Genomic DNA, 22206 nt, shown 5'->3' with positions numbered 1-22206 from the left:
TGGCTAGAACAGACTTGTGTAGTACTAACCGGACTGTAAGTGTGGCTAGAACAGACTTGTGTAGTACTAACCGGACTGTAAGTGTGGCTAAAACAGACTTGTGTAGTACTAACCGGACTGTAAGTGTGGTTAGAACAGACTTGTGTAGTACAAACAGGACTGTAAGTGTGGCTAGAACAGACTTGTGTAGTACTAATAGAACTGTAAGTGTGGCTAGAACAGACTTGTGTAGTACTAACATGACTGTAAGTGTGGCTAGAACAGAATTGTGTAGATAGATACTGTTAGTACTACACAAGTCTGTTCTAGTCACATAGATACTGGTAGTACTACCCAGGTCTGTTCTAGTCACATAGACACTGTTAGTACAACAAAAATCTGTTCTGGTCACGTATATACTGTTAGTACTTCTCAAGTCTGTTCTAGTCACATAGATACTGTTAGTACTACCCAGGTCTGTTCTAGTCACATAGATACTGTTAGTACTACACAAGTCTGTTCTGGTCACGTATATACTGTTAGTACTACACAAGTCTGTTCTAGTCACCTAGAGATACTGTTAGTACTACACAAGTCTGTTCTAGTCACACAGATACTATTAATACAACAAAAGTCTGTTCTGGTCACACTTACAGTCCTGATAGTACTAACAGTATCTATGTGACTAGAACAGACTTGTGTAGTACTAATAGAACTGTAAGTGTGGCTAGAACAGACTTGTAGAGTACTAACAGGAATGTAAGTGTGGCTAGAACAGACTTGTGTAGTACTAATAGGACTGTTAGTGTGGCTAGAACAGACTTGTAGAGTACTAACATGACTGTAAGTGTGGCTAGAACAGACTTGTGTAGTACTAACATTATCTATGTGACTAGAACAGACTTGTGTAGTACAAACAGGACTGTAAGTGTGGCTAGAACAGACTTGTGTTGTACTAAAAGGACTGTAAGTGTGGCTAGAACAGACCTGTAGAGTACTAACATGACTGTAAGTGTGGCTAGAACAGACATGTGTAGTACTAAAAGGACTGTAAGTGTGGCTAGAACAGACTTGTGTAGTACTAATAGAACTGTAAGTGTGGCTAGAACAGACTTGTGTAGTACTAACAGGACTGTAATTGTGGCTAGAACAGACCTGTAGAGTACTAACAGGACAGTAAGTGTGGCTAGAACAGACTTGTGTAGTACTAATAGAACTGTAAGTGTGGCTATAACAGACTTGTGTAGTACTAACATGACTGTAAGTGTGGCTAGAACAGACTTGTGTAGTCCTAACAGGACTGTAAGTGTGGCTAGAACAGACTTGTGTAGTACTAACAGGACTGTAAGTGTGGCTAGAACAGACTTGTATAGTACTAACAGTATCTATGCGACTAGAACAGACCTGGGTAGTACTACCAGTATCTATGTGACTAGAACAGACTTGTGTAGTACTAACAGTATCTATGTGACTAGAACAGACTTGTGTAGTACTAACAGTATATACGTGACCAGAACAGACTTTTGTTGTACTAACATTATCTATGTGACTAGAACAGACTTGTGTAGTACTAACAGTATCTATCTACACAATTTTGTTCTAGCCACACTTACAGTCATGTTAGTACTACACAAGTCTGTTCTAGTCACATAGATACTGGTAGTACTACCCAGGTCTGTTCTAGTCGCATAGACACTGTTAGTACAACAAAAGTCTGTTCTGGTCACGTATATACTGTTAGTACTACACAAGTCTGTTCTAGTCACCTAGATACTGTTAGTACTACCCAGGTCTGTTCTAGTCACACAGATACTATTAATACAACAAAAGTCTGTTCTGGTCACGTATATACTGTTAGTACTACACAAGTCTGTTCTAGACAGACTTGTGTAGTACTAACATTTTCTATGTGACTAGAACAGACTCTTGTAGTACTAACAGGATCTATGTGACTAGAACAGACTCGTGTAGTACTAACAGTATCTATCTACACAATTCTGTTCTAGCCACACTTACAGTCCTTTTAGTACAACACAAGTCTTTTCTAGCCACACTTACAGTCTTTTTAGTACAACACAAGTCTTTTCTAGCCACACTTACAGTTCTATTAGTACTACACAAGTCTGTTTTAGCCACACTTACAGTCCTGTTTGTACCATAGATACTGTTAATACTATACAAGTCTGTTCTAGCCACACTTACAGTCCTGTTTGTACTACACATGTCTGTTCTAGCCACACTTACAGTCCTTTTAGTACAACACAAGTCTTTTCTAGCCACACTTACAGTCCGGTTAGTCTGTTCTAGTCGCATAGATACTGTTAGTACTACAAGAGTCTGTTCTAGTCACATAGATACTGTTAGTACCACACAAGTCTGTTCTAGTCACCTAGATACTGTTAGTATTACCCAGGTCTGTTCTAGTCGCATAGACACTGTTAGTACAACAAAAGGCTGTTCTGGTCACGTATATACTGTTAGTATTACACAAGTCTGTTCTAGTCACCTAGACACTGTTAGTACTACCCAGGTCTGTTCTAGTCAAATAGACACTGTTAGTACCATACAAGTCTGTTCTAGTCACACTTACAGTCCGGTTAGTACTCTACAAGTCTGTTTTAGCCACACTTACAGTCCTGTTTGTACCATAGATACTGTTAATACTATACAAGTCTGTTCTAGTCGCATAGATACTGTTAGTACTATCAGGACTGTAAGTGTGACCAGAACAGACTTTTGTTGTATTAATAGTATCTGTGTGAATAGAACAGACCTGGGTAGTACTAACAGGATCTATTCTGTTCTGGTCACGTATATACTGTTAGTACTACACAAGTTTGTTCTAGTCACATAGATAATTTTATTACTACACAAGTCTGTTCTAGTCACACTTACAGTCCGGTTAGTACTCTACAAGTCTGTTTTAGCCACACTTACAGTCCTGTTTGTACCATAGATACTGTTAATACTAAACAAGTCTGTTCTAGTCACACTTACAGTCCGGTTAGTACTACAAAAGTCTGTTCTAGCCACACTTACAGTTCTATTAGTACTACACAAGTACAGTATATACGTGACCAGAACAGCCTTTTGTTGTACTAACAGTGTCTATGCGACTAGACCAGACCTGGGTAGTACTACCAGTATATATGTGACTAGAACAGACTTGCGTAGTGCTAACAGTATCTGTGTGACTAGAACAGACCTAGGTAGTACTAACAGTATCTAGGGGACTAGAACAGACTTGTGTAGAACTAACATTATCTATATGACTAGAACAGACTTGGGAAGTGCTAACAGTATCTGTGTGACTAGAACAGACTTGTATAGTACTACCAGTATCTATGCGACTAGAACAGACCTGGGTAGTACTACCAGTATCTATGCGACTAGAACAGACTTGTATAGTACTAACAGTACCTATGCGACTAGAACAGACCTGGGTAGTACTAACAGTATCTATGTGACTAGAACAGACTTGTGTAGTACTTACATTATCTATGTGACTAGAACAGACTTGTGTAGTACTAACATTATCTATGTGACTAGAACAGACTTGTGTAGTACTTCCATTATCTATGTGACTAGAACAGACTTGTGTAGTACTTCCATTATCTATGTGACTAGAACAGACTTGTGTAGGACTAACATTATCTATATGACTAGAACAGACTTGGGTAGTGCTAACAGTGTCTGTGTGACTAGAACAGACTTGTATAGTACTAACAGTATCTATGTGACTAGAACAGACTTGTGCTAGTCTGAACAGGAAAACTGTGGCGAAAACAGATTATTATGTAGAACTATTGCTAACAACAGGAGAATAAGTGTGGCTAACCTATATTGGCATTAAAGGTTTGTAAGTGTGGCTAAACAGATTGGCTTTTATTGCACTAGTATCTATGTGACTAGAACAGACTTGTGTAGGACTAACATTATCTATATGACTAGAACAGACTTGGGTAGTGCTAACAGTGTCTGTGTGACTAGAACTGACTTGTATAGTACTAACAGTATCTATGTTACTAGCACAGACTTGTGCTAGTCTGAACAGGAAAACTGTGGCGAAAACAGATTTTTATGTAGAACTATTGCTAACAACAGGAGAATAAGTGTGGCTAACCTATATTGGCATTAAAGGTGTGTAAGTGTGGCTAAACAGATTGGCTTTTATTGCACTGTATAAGATGATGATAAATTACAGAATACTTATACTAGCTTATATACACAGAAAGGACTTGGTATATCACAGTATATATATACCTTAATGTCACAGTACCACATGTACAGCTTGTACGGTTTCCAGCCGCCTTTTAACAATTTTTGTATTCAAAGTCAAGTTTAAAGTCAAAGATCGTTTATTCTTTCACACATATTTTCAATTTCATTTTGTATTTCCCATTCACACATTAATATATTAATTCCAATAAGGATGAAAAAGTTAACTTTTCATTTTGTATTGACTAAATTAATCTTTTTTCAGATAAACTTACCTGGATTTTCATGAGTTTGTTTGGCAAAATATTTTATCCTGTAAAATATTGTTTAAATTATTTAATTGATCTGACAAAAACATTGAATTTCATTTTGTGTACATTGAAAACCATTATTAAAACAAAACAAGTTTGATAAATTTGTTGATAAATTTGTGACAAATTATTGTATTTATGGGGGTTTTCGGAGAGGACGGGGGGGTTGATACTTGCAGTGCAAGAACTATATTTAGGGTACTGTGACATCTAAGGATTAACATGACACTTGTGTGTGTTTACGATGCTTTCTAATGTGTGTAAGCTCAAATCACCAGTTGTGTAACATACCATGTGTTGCAGAGGACATCGTGACAGCTTAATTGAGGATGAGCTCAACGACCAGTTTGTCTCGCCCTCACAACAGTAAGCGGACAACAACCAATTCCAATATACCCACCCACAACACAATGAGGACGCCAGCCAAATTCTTTCCAACATTTTTCATATGTAGCCAAAACTCTGAAATTCCTTTACATCAGACAGAATTGTACTTCTTGTTTGTCATCATTTGCACGTCAATTGCAGAAATTTTCCTTTATTTTTTTTATTTTTTTTTTTAACATCATACTAAATCTTGTCCACAAATATTGTGTTTCTTTGTCGGTGCTCAACATATTGGATTCACAAGTATTATCGTATGTCCTAACTCGAAAATATATAATTTGCCACAGATGAAGATCCAAGTCACACAGAATTTTCAAATTCACATTCATAAGCAGACTCTAATATGCTTACCCTGTTTTTGTTGATAATTTTTGCGCGATTCATTATCTCTGTCCTGAAGAAAGAACAATTTTTGCAATTTTCCACCTTTCTATGAAACTTAGAAAAACAATCACAATATTGGACCCAAGCCTATGATTACTTTTTTTAGATTTTCTCTCTGCTATTAATTTTTGAAAGAAACATTTTTCAATCAAAGGTTTATCCCATTCCCTTAACTAAGGTAAAGGTGACACAATCTTGCCACCTGGTACGGCTGTGTGTCCTTGCGGTGTCGGTGGGTGGCTGTGTTACTGTTCCATCACAGTTGTTTGGTTGTTGTGTTATGGTTGAGAATGTTGAGTTTTGTTGACAGGAGTCCCGTGTCTACGAACATCACCCACACTTCTACACTAATCTGCATGGCAGACCTCACAGAAATCTTGTGTTATGCAATACACCATACTATTGACATCCCACATTTGTCTTCCATCCAACCTCGTGTAACTTGAATCGCCCAATGATCGGACGATCTTGTAGCATACCTAGCCTGTTCTATAGGACTCTCATTAATTAGTTACAACTCTGTATTGAGAATGTTTTATAAAGTTGCACAATTCCAGCATGTACTAATTAAAACAATAGATATGTAAGGAAATTAAAATGGGTAACCATAGTTGGTCTGTCAAGCAAGGGAGATAATCAGTCATAGTAAAACGAATGCTAAGGGACATTACTGAATTTCTTCTGTATATTTAATTTGCAAAATGATCTGAATTTCGGGGTAAAATGTCATATAAAGAAAACATTTTTGAGATTTACATAGCATTTTAATAAAAGCCTAGCATTAATAGATACACCCTAAGTACTGACATGAATATTATATTGTTTGTTAGTATAATTGTAAATATAGTCTTTGTATACGTCTATGAAAGAATGGAGGAATTGCTTGATTGATAAATAATATGAGCACTTTGTTGTGCAAAATATCAACTGAAAGCAGTTTGATAAAGGGAGATAATTCATTAGCCTTCCTTAGTGTGCAGTGGTGATCTTTAAGTTGACAGCCATTTCACGTGTCTATTCCTTGCCATCAGTAATATCCACTATCAATCCTGTCCAAATTTGTGTGCGGTGGTATCACTGATTCAATATTAACAATCACAGATTTGTTTGATCAGTAACAGAAATTCCTGATTAAAACCTGTATATTAGTAATGACACGTACATGATTCCACACAAGTCTGGTCTGATTAAAACCTGTATATTAGTAATGACACGTTCATGATTCCACACAAGTCTGGGCTGATTAAAACCTGTATATTAGTAATGACACGTTCATGATTCCACACAAGTCTGGTCTGATTAAAACCCGTATATTAGTAATGACACGTACATGATTCCACACTAGTCTGGTCTGATTAAAACCTGTATATTAGTAATGACACGTACATGATTCCACACAAGTCTGCTCTGATTAAAACCTGTATATTAGTAATGACACGTTCATGATTCCACACAAGTCTGGGCTGATTAAAACCTGTATATTAGTAATGACACGTACATGATTCCACACAAGTCTGGTACATGATTTTCCATAATCCCTACGAAGCCCTTTCTTCCAAATTTACAGAAACGCATTTGATAATATTACTACAGAGAAATAGTTTTAAGACGTACGTATTGTTTGTACTTTCATATTTATTGTATACTGTGTAATGTTAGAACAAGACTTCCTGTATGATTAGGATCCCTGTACCACTGCTAAAAACGTATGATACTGCAGGTATGCATTCAAAAGATATTTTTCTGGTATGACTATAGCTTTAAAAAATCATTTCTGAAAAGAAATATATACCTTGTGGGACTTTTATGAAAACTTAATAGAGATGAAATTAACCAAAAATAATCAACGATAGTATTCTGAGTGTAAACACTTGGCAGGGCTAGACTAGGGTTTGGACCCTGGATTACAGATTGGTGCACTATCTCCCTTAACTGATTGAGCCACCTGGTCAATGGAAATGTCCCGGACCAACTTAGTTACATTTGTATCCGAGGCGAAAACAAAGGGAGGTTATTGTAAATAAAATAAAAACACGGTGCAGTGGGACAGGGATCCTTACCCTGTTCATTTTGAAGTTGTTTTGTGGTGGGAAATGAATTGTCAGCTGAATGGCAAACTGCATGAACAGGAACATACCATTTACCGAGTAACAGGAAGTTGTGTAACGTTGTTTTTTTTTTCAATAAATACCCTTGTAACGGTTACAAGTAGAATAGAACTAAGTTTACCCGCTCTGGACAAAAAAATATTAAGGATAATTCATATTGATTAACTCCAATATTCCCACAAATATTTCTGCTAAATAACATTTTAATACTTAATCATACACCCCCCCTTGAAGAAATGAATTTGTGATTAAAATATTTTTCCTTGAGTTATGACCTTTGAAACTTTCTGATTCAGAAACCATATAAACGCAACTCATTCTTAAAGGTTTGTTGGATTTTTTGGTAACTTTGCACAGTGAAGTGAAAGCACATCATATATAGATGTGCAAGAAGGAATGGATATGCGAGATTGGGGTACAAAACCCCCTGCAAACAAAGTTTAAATATCCAGATAAAATGAGGTGGGGGCATGTCTATCCTTAGTTTTTCTAGTTAACTTCAGTTACATCTTTACAACATAGTCTATGGGTGGTCAGGTGGCTCAGTGGATAACGCATTTGCCTTCCACCAAGGCGGCCGGGGTTTAATACCCAAATTGTACATGAAAAGGTATGGGGTCATCTGCCCGACCATGCAGGTTTTCTCTGGGTACTTCAGTTTCCTCCCACATTAAGACACCTCCCACCCCCCACCGCCGTGCGCTAACATCCAGTGATTATTATAAGTTGAAATAAATTGCTTCATAACTGTTGTAAAATAAACAAATATAAAGTTTAGATTATTCAACATAGACTATGTATTACATCTATTTCCTGAGCATGATAAGTGTATATGCAATATAACAGACAGTGTAATATTTTAAACAATTATTAGTTTGGCTGTAATTGTCCATTGGCTGTACACATATATACAATATACAAGTACAACATTCAGGCTTGATTGCATTCAATTCTGCGTGAATGCCATTCCTGGCCACTGTATTACATGCCCCTATAGCTTGACAGAACCGAACACGAGGTGGCACTGGACATTTATCAACACCCCTAGCTTATTTAAGCCACACACTAGTACTGTACACTGTAGATAATGTTACCTCCGCACCTGCATGTTAAGTACAGGTCCTCTGATCTTGGATCATTTTCACTTGATTTTCGATCTAAATAAAATTAGAATATTTATTTCCTCTCATAAGACATGGGACATAGAAATCAACTTAGAGGCTTATTTTTGTGTCAGATTCCTACTAGTTAGTTTTCCAGCACAATATATATAGAGACTTTTACTGGTACAACGTATGTAGCTCAGATTGTTTGCACAGCACTTATAGAACATTATAGGAAGAGACACTGCCATCGACACCATGGCTTTAGCTTTTGATGCTGATCCTTACCTTCGTGTAATGACAAGTGCTTTACTATTGTAAGGTGGACATGCTTGCAGGCCTGTTGTTTACATGTAGAATAGACAGTCCTTTAATTTTGTAAACAATGTTTTAATGTAATTTAAATTAAATTTTGTCTGGTAAAGAATTATTAATGTTCTATTTCTATTTTGTTATAAAATCTTCGCTGGATCAAAGGGAAAATACATTGTATGTACAAATGACAGGAATTAATTATTGAGAATTTTTCCTTTTTTAGAAAGATTTTTTTTTAGGTACATTGATGTAAACTTGATATGTTTAAATTCAAGACAGGGTACATTTATAACTCAAGAGTTTTTCCTATGTTTGATACTTAAACAGCAAGAAACATGAAGCTTGTTGGTTCTTGACTGAATATCTGTATGTCTTTCTGTATTTTCAGATCCACCTTACAAGTGAACCCCCCTCCACTACCTCCCAGAGTAAGTAAAAAAGTGTTCATTTTCAATGACTTTAGACAAACATATAGGACAGGAGAGAGACCAACTCACAGCATCTGGATAAGTCCATTGTGGTCTACAGTGGTGAAAGGGTTTACCCTAAGTTTACTCCAGTATTGGCTCATTACCCAAATTAATGTTTATATAAATTCTATTATGTCCTTACTTGATGTATACTCTAGAACAGCAATCCTTTCTTTAAACCGTATGAGACAGTCATCCTTACTGTTATACATACTAAACACTTATAGGATGCTGGACAGTTGGAAGGCTACTGTATATCGGGAAATTTCTGCTGCTCTTCAATTTTCGCCTTTCTAGCCCTCCTCAATAAGGGCGAATTTATCATGACCGCCAATATAAGTACACATTTTACCCTATAAAGTAGTTAAAAGTTTACCCTATATAGTAGTACACAGTTTACCCTATAAAGTAGAACACAGTTTACCCTATAAAGTAGTACACAGTTTACCCTATATAGTAGTACACAGTTTACCCTATAAAGTAGTACACAGTTTACCCTATATAGTAGTACACAGTTTACCCTATAAAGTAGTACATAGTTTACCCTATAAGTAGTACACAGTTTACCCTACACAGTAGTTAACAGTTTACCCTATATAGAAGTACACAGTTTACCCTATAAAGTAGAACACAGTTTACCCTATAAAGTAGTACACAGTTTACTCTATATAGTGGTACACAGTTTACCCTATATAGTGGTATACGGTTTACCCTATAAAGTAGTACACAGTTTACCCTATATAGTGGTACAGAGTTGACCATATAAAGTAGTTCACAGTTTACCCTATAAAGTAGTACACAGTTTACCCTATATAGTGGTACACAGTTTACCCTATATAGGGGTACACAGTTTACCCTATAAAGTAGAACACAGTTTACCCTAGAAAGTAGTACACAGTTTACCCCATAAAGTAGTACACAGTTTACTCTATAAAGTAGAACGCAGTTTACCCTATAAAGTAGTATACGGTTTACCCTATATAGTGGTACAGAGTTGACCATATAAAGTAGTTCACAGTTTACCCTATAAAGTAGAACACAGTTTACCCTATAAAGTAGAACACAGTTTACCCTAGAAAGTAGTACACAGTTTACCCCATAAAGTAGTACACAGTTTACTCTATAAAGTAGAACGCAGTTTACCCTATAAAGTAGTTTACCCTATAAAGTAGTACACAGTTTACCCTATAAAGTAGTATACGGTTTACCCTATATAGTGGTACACAGTTTACCCTATAAAGTAGTACACAGTTTACCCTATATAGAAGTTTACAGTTTACCTGATATAGTAGGTACGTTTGACGGGTGAATTTAACACTAGGCGTGTAGAGATTATAGCAGTGAAGGGGAATATTGGACTCGGCGAAAGTTTCATGGTATACTGTATGTCTTCTTTCATCCCATAGAAGTTCTCCCAGGACTCCAACTGTAATGAGGGTGGGAATAATGAACCGGGGGCCGAGTTGTTGGACATGGATCCACCAGACATTGACAACCTCATTGACCGCGTGCTGACCTTGACCCCAGACTCACGACCCCCAACAGAAGAGGAAACAGAGGTGCCGCCAGCCATTCCTCCCAAACTACGCACACAGAACGGTGTGATAAACAGTATGGGGAATGGGAGCACACCAACCACCTCAGAAGACCGACCACCTCCTGTTGTACCACGCAGAGACAAAAAGGACCAGGTGACTAGTTGATGGTGGTAGCTGAGTGGGTGGGGAAACAGTTATTGTGTTGGCAAGGAAATAGTTGTTGTGTGGGCGGGGAAACAGTAGCTGTGTGACCAGGGAAATAGTTGTTGTGTGGGTGGGGAAACTAGCTGAGTGGGTAGGGAAACAGTAGCTGACAGGGTACGGGAAGCAGTATCTGTGTGAATAGGGAAACAGTTGTTGTGTTGGCGAGGAAACTAGCTGAGTGGGTAGGGAAACAGTAGCTGAGTGGGCGAGGAAACTAGCTGAGTGGGAAGGGAAACAGTAGCTGAATGGGAGAGGAAACTATAGCTGAGTTTGTAGGGAAACAGTGGCTATTAGGGTGGGTATGCAGAAGCTGTGTGGGCGGGGAAACCGTAGCTTGTGCTTATTATACTTTTTGTTGACTGCAAAAAAAACCCACCATAATCATGGCAGTTTACTTTGTCAGTATTGACTACAGTCAGATATGTTTAAATTTTAAGCAAGGAGAACTGAATAATGTGTTCTTCATTATCATTATTTGCTATAATTTATTTCCGCAGAACAATTGAGTACTATCAGCATGTGATCTGACTTAGTTATCAGAGCCACAAAAATAACAATAGTAAGGAATTATCAGGAACTTACATTGTGCCTATGATGCTGTGGTATTGAAACCAATGAAATGTACTCTTTTCTGTTTACAGCAAGAGAAGTCTTTACGCCCTGTTAGTAACGGACTACCACCAACACCCAAGGTCCATGTAAGTGATCATGTTTTCGTGTAAAGACAGATGCTGGCAAAAACAGCCTGCTCTTCACCTATTAGCTGGATTAAACTTTTCACGATACTATAACCTGTCAACATTCAGCCAGCTACTTTTGAAAATCAAAAAAAGGCATGTTTTATCAAACACTAGTGGAAAACCATGCATTGTTTTATACTGTACTACTTTTCACTATTCATGAAGCATTTTCTTATTTCTTATTTTTGTGTTGCAGATGGGTGCCTGTTTTTCCAAGGTTTTCAATGGGTGTCCATTGCACATAAACTGTACGGCTAGCTGGGTACATCCAGATACCAGAGGTTTGTATAGTAACCATGTCCAACATCCCAAACTGGCTCTAGTAATAGTATGGGGGCCACGGTGGCCAAGTGGTTAAGGCGTCTGGCATTCTTTTACCACTAGCCCTCCACCGCTCGGTCGCTGGTTCAAGACCTATGTAGGGCAAATGTAGGTTGGTGGTTTTTCTACGGAAACTCTTTCCTCAACCACCAAACCCTGGCACGTTCTTAAATGACCATATTTAGCTGTTAATAGGACGAAAAACACAAACAAACTAATATAAACCATTCTCATAGGGTTATGATCCAATCTACCGGGACCACTATCTTATATACCAGCGATATGACTACCACAGCTTTCCAAACATGCTGCTTTAGTATAAACCGTTGTTATAGTTTTCTAATCTGCTATGACCAATATAACTCCCATACCAGATAACAGGTGTTTGTATAAATCAGTCAGTCAGTGAAATATACTGATTTTATAACCCAGCCCATAGTACGTACTGATCCTATTGTCCAGCTCGTAATATTGGTGTCCTTGCTGCTGGTATATATTTCCTAAACTGATTCTGTTTAAATTAACAGACAAATGTGATGTGCAAAATTTTGATATTGTTAAATAATTATTAAATGATGGTATCCAGAACTATAAGGCCATCACTAGTGAAGGATTTTTCCCTCTGAATACCTGAAAAATTTAAATATGAACCGACCTGGTTACATGTAAACCTACAAAAAGTATGGAATCGTGAACTACATTTGCGGGTACCTGGGTATTCTTATTTGTATCATGGTTCTGACCAAAACCGACCAAGATTTGGGTGACAGCCCTACAAAAATATATGAGAATTCTCGCTAAAATGGTTTACACTTGACGTGCAAGTTTTCTGTAGATTTCCGTTCGGTAGTGCATGTAATTTGCTCTTTGTTGCAGACCAATACATACTTATCGGTGCCAACGAGGGTATGTATACCCTCAACATGAACGAACTCCACGAGGCTTCACTAGAGCTGGTGAGTTGTTATTAACAGATTGTAAGATGTTATCAAATATAAATTGTCAAGGCTAGTCTGTAACAAATTCCTGTCAATAACAACAGTTTAAAAAAATGTCTTTCATGTACACCTGTATTTAACATAAGATTGACACAAAACTCTATATTGAAGAGAATACTTGAAGAAGTGAAATAGTGACTAAATGCTGAGAAAATGTATAACTAGGAGTGCTTTGTAAATATTGGAATTTCTGTTGTGTTTTGCCTGTGTACCTATTGGCTGTGTGGTGTCTGTTTTAGCTACATGCGAGAAGATGTACGTGGGTGTATGTGATCAAGGATGTGCTCATGTCCCTCTCAGGTAAACACCAATCTGTCTTTACTATATACCGCGAATTTTCACCCTTCGCCAGTTTGCTGTATTGAAAAATTTGTCCTCATTACAGCGGGCATAGGGCAAAAATTAAACTGCAACGAATAGTTCCCAGTATACAGTAATCCTTCCATCTAGTATCAAATTATTTTTACTTTATGAAAAAACAGTTACAATGAAACATGTCTATACTAACACCTGACTTAACAGACACCTGACCTTACTGACACAAGACTTAAATTAAACCTGCCTTTGTTGACAACTGGCTTCAATGACATCTTGTCATATCTTACAAGGCTTTATCGCCCCAGAAAGTGATTTTCTTTGTCTTTAATGCTGAGTAATTAAAGACTGGTTTCAAGGGACTGCAAAAGATTCATCTTAGTTCAGATTTTACTCAAATATCTAAATCAATAACTCATTGTTTACTCTTTCTATAGATCAATTAGACCATCCGCATCTGGCCTTAGCTGTTTCAAAGATGTACCCGTAAATTGTAAAAGAATAAATTTTGCTCTTTTGAAAATGAAGATCTTATTGAAATATGAATTTTGAAGAAACTATTGTGTTACAGGTAAAACCCCTCACCTGTACCGACACGACCTAATGATGTTGTTCAGTCGTCAGACCACCAGGTTCTCACTCCCGATGAACAAGATACCAGAGAAATTAGTCCCTAGGTAATGCTAATTATCTCATAATGCATTGAATAGTTGCTTTACGATTTCTCGCTGCTTGTTCAGAATGCATAAAATGTTTTTGTACAAATTATTTAAATATAATTATGCAATCTAAACTAGAATTAGCTTTGTTATAATCACTTGAGTTTTGTAAAGCTGACAGAATTTAATATTCAGTTTGATAAAATGTTTTTGATATTTTATCAAGTCGTTTGCCAAATTGGCATATTTTACCTAGGTAAGGAAAAACCATGCTAGGGCACAATTCTTTTGAAACACAATTTTAAGGATGACAAAATGGAGTATATTTTTCAGTATTATGTCAATTTTATCCTTATTTACACATGAAAGACTGCTTTTTCTGACGTTCACAGGAAGTTCAACCCGACGACGAAGGTTCCGGACACGCGGGGCTGTACTAGGTGCTGTGTGGGGAGGAACCCCTACAATGGGTACAAGTATCTGTGTGGGGCTCTCCATAACGGCATCATACTTATGCAGTGGTACGAACCCCTCAATAAGTTCATGCTCCTAAAGGTAAGTCCATCCACTGCTTAAGCCACTTAAGTGACATAGTGTACTACCATTATTTATCACATAATGTACTGCGTTATTATCCAGGAATATACCTGTGTCATATTTTTTTTGCGTATTAACCCATGTAATACGACCTATCAGCCCTGTGATTGGTTGTAATTTTCAATTGTAACGTCACGACTAGGACAAGTACATTTCAAGATTGCATGAAAATTGTTGTTTTACACAATTAATGCCACAAATCTTGATTATGTGATAAAAAAAGATCTTACACTCGTTTTCATTTCATATGAAATTTATGAAACTCGTCAAAAAAAAATCATTTTAGCTCGACAGAGGCTCGCTAAATTGAAAAGTTCTTAGACTTGTTTCATAAATCTCATATGAAATGGAAACTCATGTAAGATCCTATATATACAGTGAATTTTATCATGAACCCCTCAATAAGTTGATGCTCTTCAATTCTTCAATTTCTATAAATTACATGTCCTGTCAAATACCGCAGTATCACATAAACTGAATTTATTTGCAGTCATTTGAGTGTGACGAGATGTCAATCCAGCCGACAGTTTTTGAGATGTTTATCTCCCCTGAACTGGAGTACCCCATGGTGTGTCTGGGAATTAGGGTCGGGTATGTACTCAGCCTGTAAGATTCCCGTACAATAAATCCTTGTTTGTGTTAAATGTTTGTGTTATTTATATTGAGTTCTATATGATGTGATTGGGGTATTGGAATTAATGTCACTAACAAACAAGGAAATCCAATGAGAATTCAATAAAACCCCTTTTGAAAGTCTGAACTAAAGTCTTTGGTTAATTTAAGGATGATGAATTTGCCTTATTAGCAAAAGAAATCATAAGCAGCATTTCCAGATTTTGAGAGTAAGGATTATCAAAAGAATCAGGTTAGTTCAGTGCTGGTTCTGAATATGGTTAACCCTGTGTAAAAGTGGAATCTTGTTCCTGGGTGTGTAATTCCTGGTAAAAAAATATATATATAATGAGATGGGGTGGGGGGCGGGGGGTGCTCATTGTCCAAATGAAACAACTTTTTGATGAAACTACTTTTTGGTCACATTTCTTGTTCACCCGATTGCCGAGAATTTTATGCAGGAAATGGTATTCATTTTACAAAGCATTTAATGGAAAATTTATTATACCGAATATTATTTCAGAAACCCAAACATCGGAACTGATGAAACTCTTCTGTAAGGAACTTACACTTTGACTAATCCCAGTACAGTACACTCCACTTTTACTGATATGACGGTTTTTTGCCATTTTACATCTTTGTTTTGTTAAGTGTCACATTTTCTTGAAACACCATTTTATCCACTATATATAATCTAAGTACATGTACTTACTCACCTACTGACCATTACGCCTAGTGGTGTGTGGGGCAGCAACGAAAGGACATGTAGTATAATTCTATTGTTATCATTTTGAAGTTACTCAAATTTCTATCACTTCACTTGGATCATCACTGAAATTTTTTCAAAGGAATATTTACCTGTTTATTGAGGTTCAAAACCTGGAATTCTTCCTATTTACAAGTGAAAACTTGTTTTCTTAGCACAAAAAATCTGGTAAGTCAATATTGTTAGTGCCTTCACTTGTTACTCCATCATGTTTTAAGGACGGTGAACGCCAAGCTTATCTTTTTGATTTGGACAGTAAATACATTTGAAATAATCAAAAAATGTTTGATGTACATCTTCATGTGTTAAATGTCACATGATGATTGGACAGAAATGGGGCCTGGCATCTATTACTGAATCAGAATTAAGTTTGAACGGTCAATACAAAAAAAATGCATATGAACCAATGGATAACTGCGTTTAATAATTGTTATGAAGAAAACACACGTCCATTAAACCATTTGTTCACTAAATAATCTCCCCTGCCAAACTACACAATGTGGAATTCATATTAGCAGGTAAATAAGGGTTTTGACATAAAAAAAAAAAATGATAAAAAAAATAATGTTTTCACAAATTTCATGAGTTTCTTGAAGTAATAGCAAATAAAATGAAGTGGAGTGTATTGTACTTATATTTAACCTATTGTTATAACTTGATATTTTAGTTCTGACATTATATTACTCTGCTATAAACTTACACATTCACTGATTACAGCACTAGTATGAACAGGTTTTTTTTCAGGTATAACCTTAGGCTTTGACTGATTACAGTAATAATATTTACAGCTCTACAGGTTACAATATTCACTGTTCTACTAGTTACAATAATCCTATTTACAGCTCTGCTGGTTACAATATTCACTGTTCTACCAGTTACAGTAATACTATTTACAGCTCTACAGGTTACAATATTCACTGTTCTACCAGTTACAGTAAAACTATTTACAGCTCTACAGGTTACAATATTCACTGTTCTACTAGTTACAGTAATACTATTTACAGCTCTACAGGTTACAATATTCACTGTTCTACTAGTTACAGTAATACTATTTACAGCTCTACAGGTTACAATATTCACTGTTCTACTAGTTACAGTAATACTATTTACAGCTCTACAGGTTACAATATTCACTGTTCTACTAGTTACAGTAATACTATTTACAGCTCTACAGGTTACAATATTCACTGTTCTACTAGTTACAGTAATACTATTTACAGCTCTACAGGTTACAATATTCACTGTTCTACTAGTTACAGTAATACTATTTACAGCTCTACAGGTTACAATATTCACTGTTCTACTAGTTACAGTAAAACTATTTACAGCTCTACAGGTTACAATATTCACTGTTCTACTAGTTACAGTAATACTATTTACAGCTCTACAGGTTACAATATTCACTGTTCTACCAGTTACAGTAATACTATTTACAGCTCTACAGGTTACAATATTCACTGTTCTACCAGTTACAGTAATACTATTTACAGCTCTACAGGTTACAATATTCACTGTTCTACCAGTTACAGTAATACTATTTACAGCTCTACAGGTTACAATATTCACTGTTCTACCAGTTACAGTAATACTATTTACAGCTCTACAGGTTACAATATTCACTGTTCTACCAGTTACAGTAATACTATTTACAGCTCTACAGGTTACAATATTCACTGTTCTACCAGTTACAGTAATACTATTTACAGCTCTACAGGTTACAATATTCACTGTTCTACCAGTTACAGTAATACTATTTACAGCTCTACAGGTTACAATATTCACTGTTCTACCAGTTACAGTAATACTATTTACAGCTCTACAGGTTACAATATTCACTGTTCTACTAGTTACAGTAATACTATTTACAGCTCTACAGGTTACAATATTCACTGTTCTACTAGTTACAGTAATACTATTTACAGCTCTACAGGTTACAATATTCACTGTTCTACTAGTTACAGTAAAACTATTTACAGCTCTACAGGTTACAATATTCACTGTTCTACCAGTTACAATACTAATCTTTACAGCTCTACTGGTATAAACTAACACTTTGACTGGTTATGGCAGTACTATCCAAAACCTAGCTCATCCTTATATAACTATAGCTGTTAAAAGGATGTAACGCACAAACAAACCAAAGTACTAGTATTTACAGTTCTACTGGTAACAGTACCAGTATTTAAAGTTCTTCTGGTTACAGTACTAGTATTTAAAGTTCTACTGATTACAGTACTAGTATTTAAAGTTCTACTGGTAACAGTTCTACTGGTTACAGTTCTAGTATTTACAATTCTACTGATTACAGTTATAGTATCTACAGTTCTACTGGTAACAGTTCTACTGGTTACAGTTATAGTATTTCCAGTTCTACTGGTTACAGTTCTACTATTTACAGTTCTACTGGTTACAGTTCTAGTATTTACAGTTCTACTGATTACAGTTATAGTATCTACAGTTCTACTGGTAACAGTACCGGTATTTAAAGTTCTACTGGTTACAGTACTAGTATTTAAAGTTCTACTGATTACAGTTCTAGTATTTAAAGTTCTACTGGTAACAGTTCTACTGATTACAGTACAAGTATTTGAAGATCTATTGATTACAGTACTAGTATTTAAAGTTCTACTGGTAACAGTTCTACTGATTACAGTACTAGTATTTAAAGTTCTACTGGTAACAGTTTTACTGATTACAGTACTACTGGTAACAGTTCTAGTATTTACATTTCTACTGGTTACAGATCTAGTATTTACAGTTCTACTGGTTACAGTTTACAGTTCTACTGGTTACAGTTCTAGTATTTACAGTTCTACTGGTTACAGTACTAGTATTTACAGTTCTACTGGTTACAGTACTAGTATTCACAGTTCTACTGGTTACTGTACTGATATTTACAGTTCTACTGGTTACAGTACTAGTATTTACAGTTCTACTGGTTACAGTACTAGTATTCACAGTTCTACTGGTTACTGNTATTTACAGTTCTACTGGTTACAGTACTAGTATTTACAGTTCTACTGGTTACAGTACTAGTATTTACAGTTCTACTGGTTACAGTTGAGTTCTAGTATTCACAGTTGTACTGGTAACAGTACTAGTATTTACAGTTCTACTGGTTACATTTCTAGTATTTACAGTTTTACTGGTTACAGTACTAGTATTTACAGTTCTACTGGTTACAGTTCTAGTATTTACAGTTCTAGTATTAACAGTTCTACTGGTTACAGTACTAGTATTTACAGTTCTAGTATTTTCAGTTCTACTGGTTACAGTACTAGCATTTACAGTTCTACTGGTTACAGTACAAGTATTTACAGTTCTACTGGTTACAGCACTATAATATACAGTTCTACTGGTTACAGTTCTAGTATTCACAGGTCTACTGGTTACAGTACTACTGGTTACAGTTCCACTAGTTACTGTACTGATATTTACAGTTCTACTAGTTACTTACTGATATTTACAGTTCTACTGGTTACAGTACAAGTATTTACAGTTCTACTGGTTACAGTTCTATAATTTACAGTTCTACTGGTTACAGTTGATTTCTAGTATTCACAGTTCTACTGGTCATAGTACTATAATTTACAGTTCTACTGGCTGAGGTAATCCCAGTTTTACTGTTATAACCTTGCATGGTTACTGGTTGCAGCAATAGTTCTTCTGTTATATTGGAGTCTGATGCATGCAGGTGTTTATAACAAGGTCTGGTTTGTTTTTGCAGGGATGAGAAGATCTTACTCAAGTTTGATATAATTAACTTGAATTCCAACTCCAACTGGTTTACAGAGATAACAGAAAACAGGGATGGTGAGTACTACAAATGTACAAAGAGGTAACAGGAAAAAGTCATACATTGCTCATGCTAGGTAACCTCCGCTGCAGTTTATTTTTTATCTTTTTCGCCCTCTGTAATGTAAAAAATGTGATGGGCAAAAATAGGTTTTATTGTCGAAGGGCAACAAATGTCTTGGTATATCTATTTTTGGTAAGGGATGGATTCTACACTGTTTAGGAACACCTGATCATCAACCTGTTTTCATTTAAAAAAAAAAAAAAAAAAAAGATTTCCGTGTGCTCATATTTTACTGGTAAACAAAACATACAAATATAGCAAATAATGATTAACCCTTTCACCACTGTAAACCATAATGAACTTATCCATATCAATGCATGGAAGAGTCTGCTAAAGTTACATAGGGGTGAAAGGGTTAAACTGATTTGGATTTGAATTTTTTAATGCATTCCATGTGTTTGTTGTCTTACAGGAGAAGAACTACCTGTTGTCAATGTGACACAGCTGGAGAAAGATACAATTCTAGTCTGTTTTGATAGTAAGTATTCACTTCCGATCTCGCATGTTACTCTTACATCAATTCTGGATTTAGAGCAACTTTCCTTTTTATAGTTGGTTTTCAATCATCAAAAAGACAACAAGTAAAAGACATAATGAAGATAGTTGTGCTTTTAAACACTTAACATTATAGTAATACAGGGGGAAATGAGATCCAATGTCAGCTAGTGAATGTTCAGTGAAGGTCTGTGTACCCCAGTTAATGGATTCCTAAATGGAATTCACTAGTGCGGCCATATGAGTAATCGAAATTCTAAAGAAGAGACGACCAGACAACATCAAATGAGAAGTCATGGCAAATTTTAACATTATGTACATTTTGGGTTGGTATTGATTGTTATTTCTTCTATCTTCGTTTCAGAATATATAAAAGTTGTAAATATGTCAGGAAAGTTGAAGTCTAGTAAGCGCCAGGCGGCAGAGTTACATTTCGATTCCTCTGTGGAATCCTTGGGTGAGTATACAGTTACACTTCATATTTTGTCATTTGGTTCAAGTGAACGGTTTTATTTCCTACTGGTGATTGTGCATTGATGACATCGGTGTGTTGTGTTGTGTTGTGAACATTTTGTTGAAGTATGTGTCATATATATATCCAAATATAGAAAATATTTTCCTGACAAATCTTTCATTTTGAGAGAGAAAATCAGTGGGGGGTTTTCCCCACCAGAGCAGGCATCTCTTATGGGCATTCATGTCATTACCAAAAATTAAGACCACAATTATAAAGTTTTGTTGACACATGTTACAGGTATACTAGTATGTCTGCAACATCTATGCAGTTCAATGCTAATTGCGACTTTCACTCAAAAATGTATAGTGATTTAAACTTCAGACTGTTTCGCTAAAGAAAGCATAACTAAATTTTAAAATCTTAGCTGACTTTTGAAATCCTTTGTCAAAAGACTTGCTATTATTTTTCCATTATGATATCATTAATGCAAGATTGGTCCAACATATCAGAACTGTAGCTGTTATTTAATTATCACTGTCCTGTATATATATGAAATCTATCCATAAAAGAGGTTTCAATGTAAATAATAAATAGGGGGCTAAGTGGTTAAGGCATCTTGACAAGTTTGAGACCTGTGTGGGGTTTTTTCTCCAGGAACTCTGACTTTCCTCCGCCACAAACTGGCATGTCCTTAAATGACCATAGCTGTTAATAGGATGTAAAACACAAACAAACCAAACCAAAATCAATGTAAATCTTTCTTCTCTTTCTTTCTTGATACCAAAGTAAGAAAAAAAAACCAAGTGCACGTATTACAATGTTATATTTCAAGCTGCACTATTTTAAAATGAATCATGACATATGTTGTGAGTGTGCAGGTATGTACGGAGTTTCTTTAGGAGAATTATGATCTATATTAAATGGTGTTTTTTTCAGTGTGCTTACAAGACAGCGTTTTAGCCTTCCACAAGCATGGTATGCAGGGACGGAGCTTTAAGGCAAATGAAGTAAGTTGCATACATGATTTATTCTGATTATCATTTCAAAGAGAAAAAGTAAACATTAACAATCTTTATTGGTTAACTGTTGGTAACAAGGCACATATCAAGGGTCACATGTCATTTAGTGACTGGGAGAAGGACAAATTTACCGAACAAAAATTCAAACCAAAAGTTTTGAAAATTGTAATGCAGAGCAATTCACAATACAGATCCTTTCTACAAGAGTAAGACAATAGTCTCTCATTGGACGTATCCCATAGTAGGTCATTTAGTAGGTTGGCGCAGTGGATAACACACTTGCCTTTTACCACGTGGGTTTTCTCTGGGAAATCGGTTTTCTCCCACATTAAGACCTCCCCCCCCCCCCCC

At 36.0% G+C, this 22206-nt stretch overlaps 1 protein-coding gene across 8 annotated transcripts in view; it reads left to right on the top strand.

Annotated features, from left to right (window-relative positions):
- The window catches only part of LOC110459431 (mitogen-activated protein kinase kinase kinase kinase 3-like), a 70017-nt gene that overhangs the window by 38252 nt on the left and 9559 nt on the right, over positions 1–22206 (top strand). For 4 of the 8 annotated variants that reach the window (XM_021511671.1, XM_021511668.1, XM_021511669.1 and 1 more), the window contains 14 exons: positions 4812–4874; positions 9194–9233; positions 10682–10966; positions 11659–11715; positions 11954–12038; positions 12955–13034; positions 13316–13376; positions 13963–14068; positions 14443–14605; positions 15138–15238; positions 19753–19838; positions 20297–20362; positions 20744–20836; positions 21773–21843. In XM_021511671.1, the coding sequence (XP_021367346.1) occupies positions 4812–4874; positions 9194–9233; positions 10682–10966; positions 11659–11715; positions 11954–12038; positions 12955–13034; positions 13316–13376; positions 13963–14068; positions 14443–14605; positions 15138–15238; positions 19753–19838; positions 20297–20362; positions 20744–20836; positions 21773–21843 (1357 nt within the window). The remainder of the gene's footprint in view (positions 1–4811; positions 4875–9193; positions 9234–10681; positions 10967–11658; positions 11716–11953; positions 12039–12954; positions 13035–13315; positions 13377–13962; positions 14069–14442; positions 14606–15137; positions 15239–19752; positions 19839–20296; positions 20363–20743; positions 20837–21772; positions 21844–22206) is intronic. The other 4 variants (XM_021511674.1, XM_021511672.1, XM_021511673.1 and 1 more) reach the window with 1 other exon arrangement.

This window comes from Mizuhopecten yessoensis, unplaced genomic scaffold, assembly GCF_002113885.1.
Source record: "Mizuhopecten yessoensis strain PY_sf001 unplaced genomic scaffold, ASM211388v2 scaffold10065, whole genome shotgun sequence".
Lineage (NCBI taxonomy): Eukaryota > Metazoa > Mollusca > Bivalvia > Pectinida > Pectinidae > Mizuhopecten > Mizuhopecten yessoensis.
The sequence above is the reverse complement of the archived record's forward strand: the minus strand, read 5'-3'. Positions and strand labels throughout refer to the sequence as shown.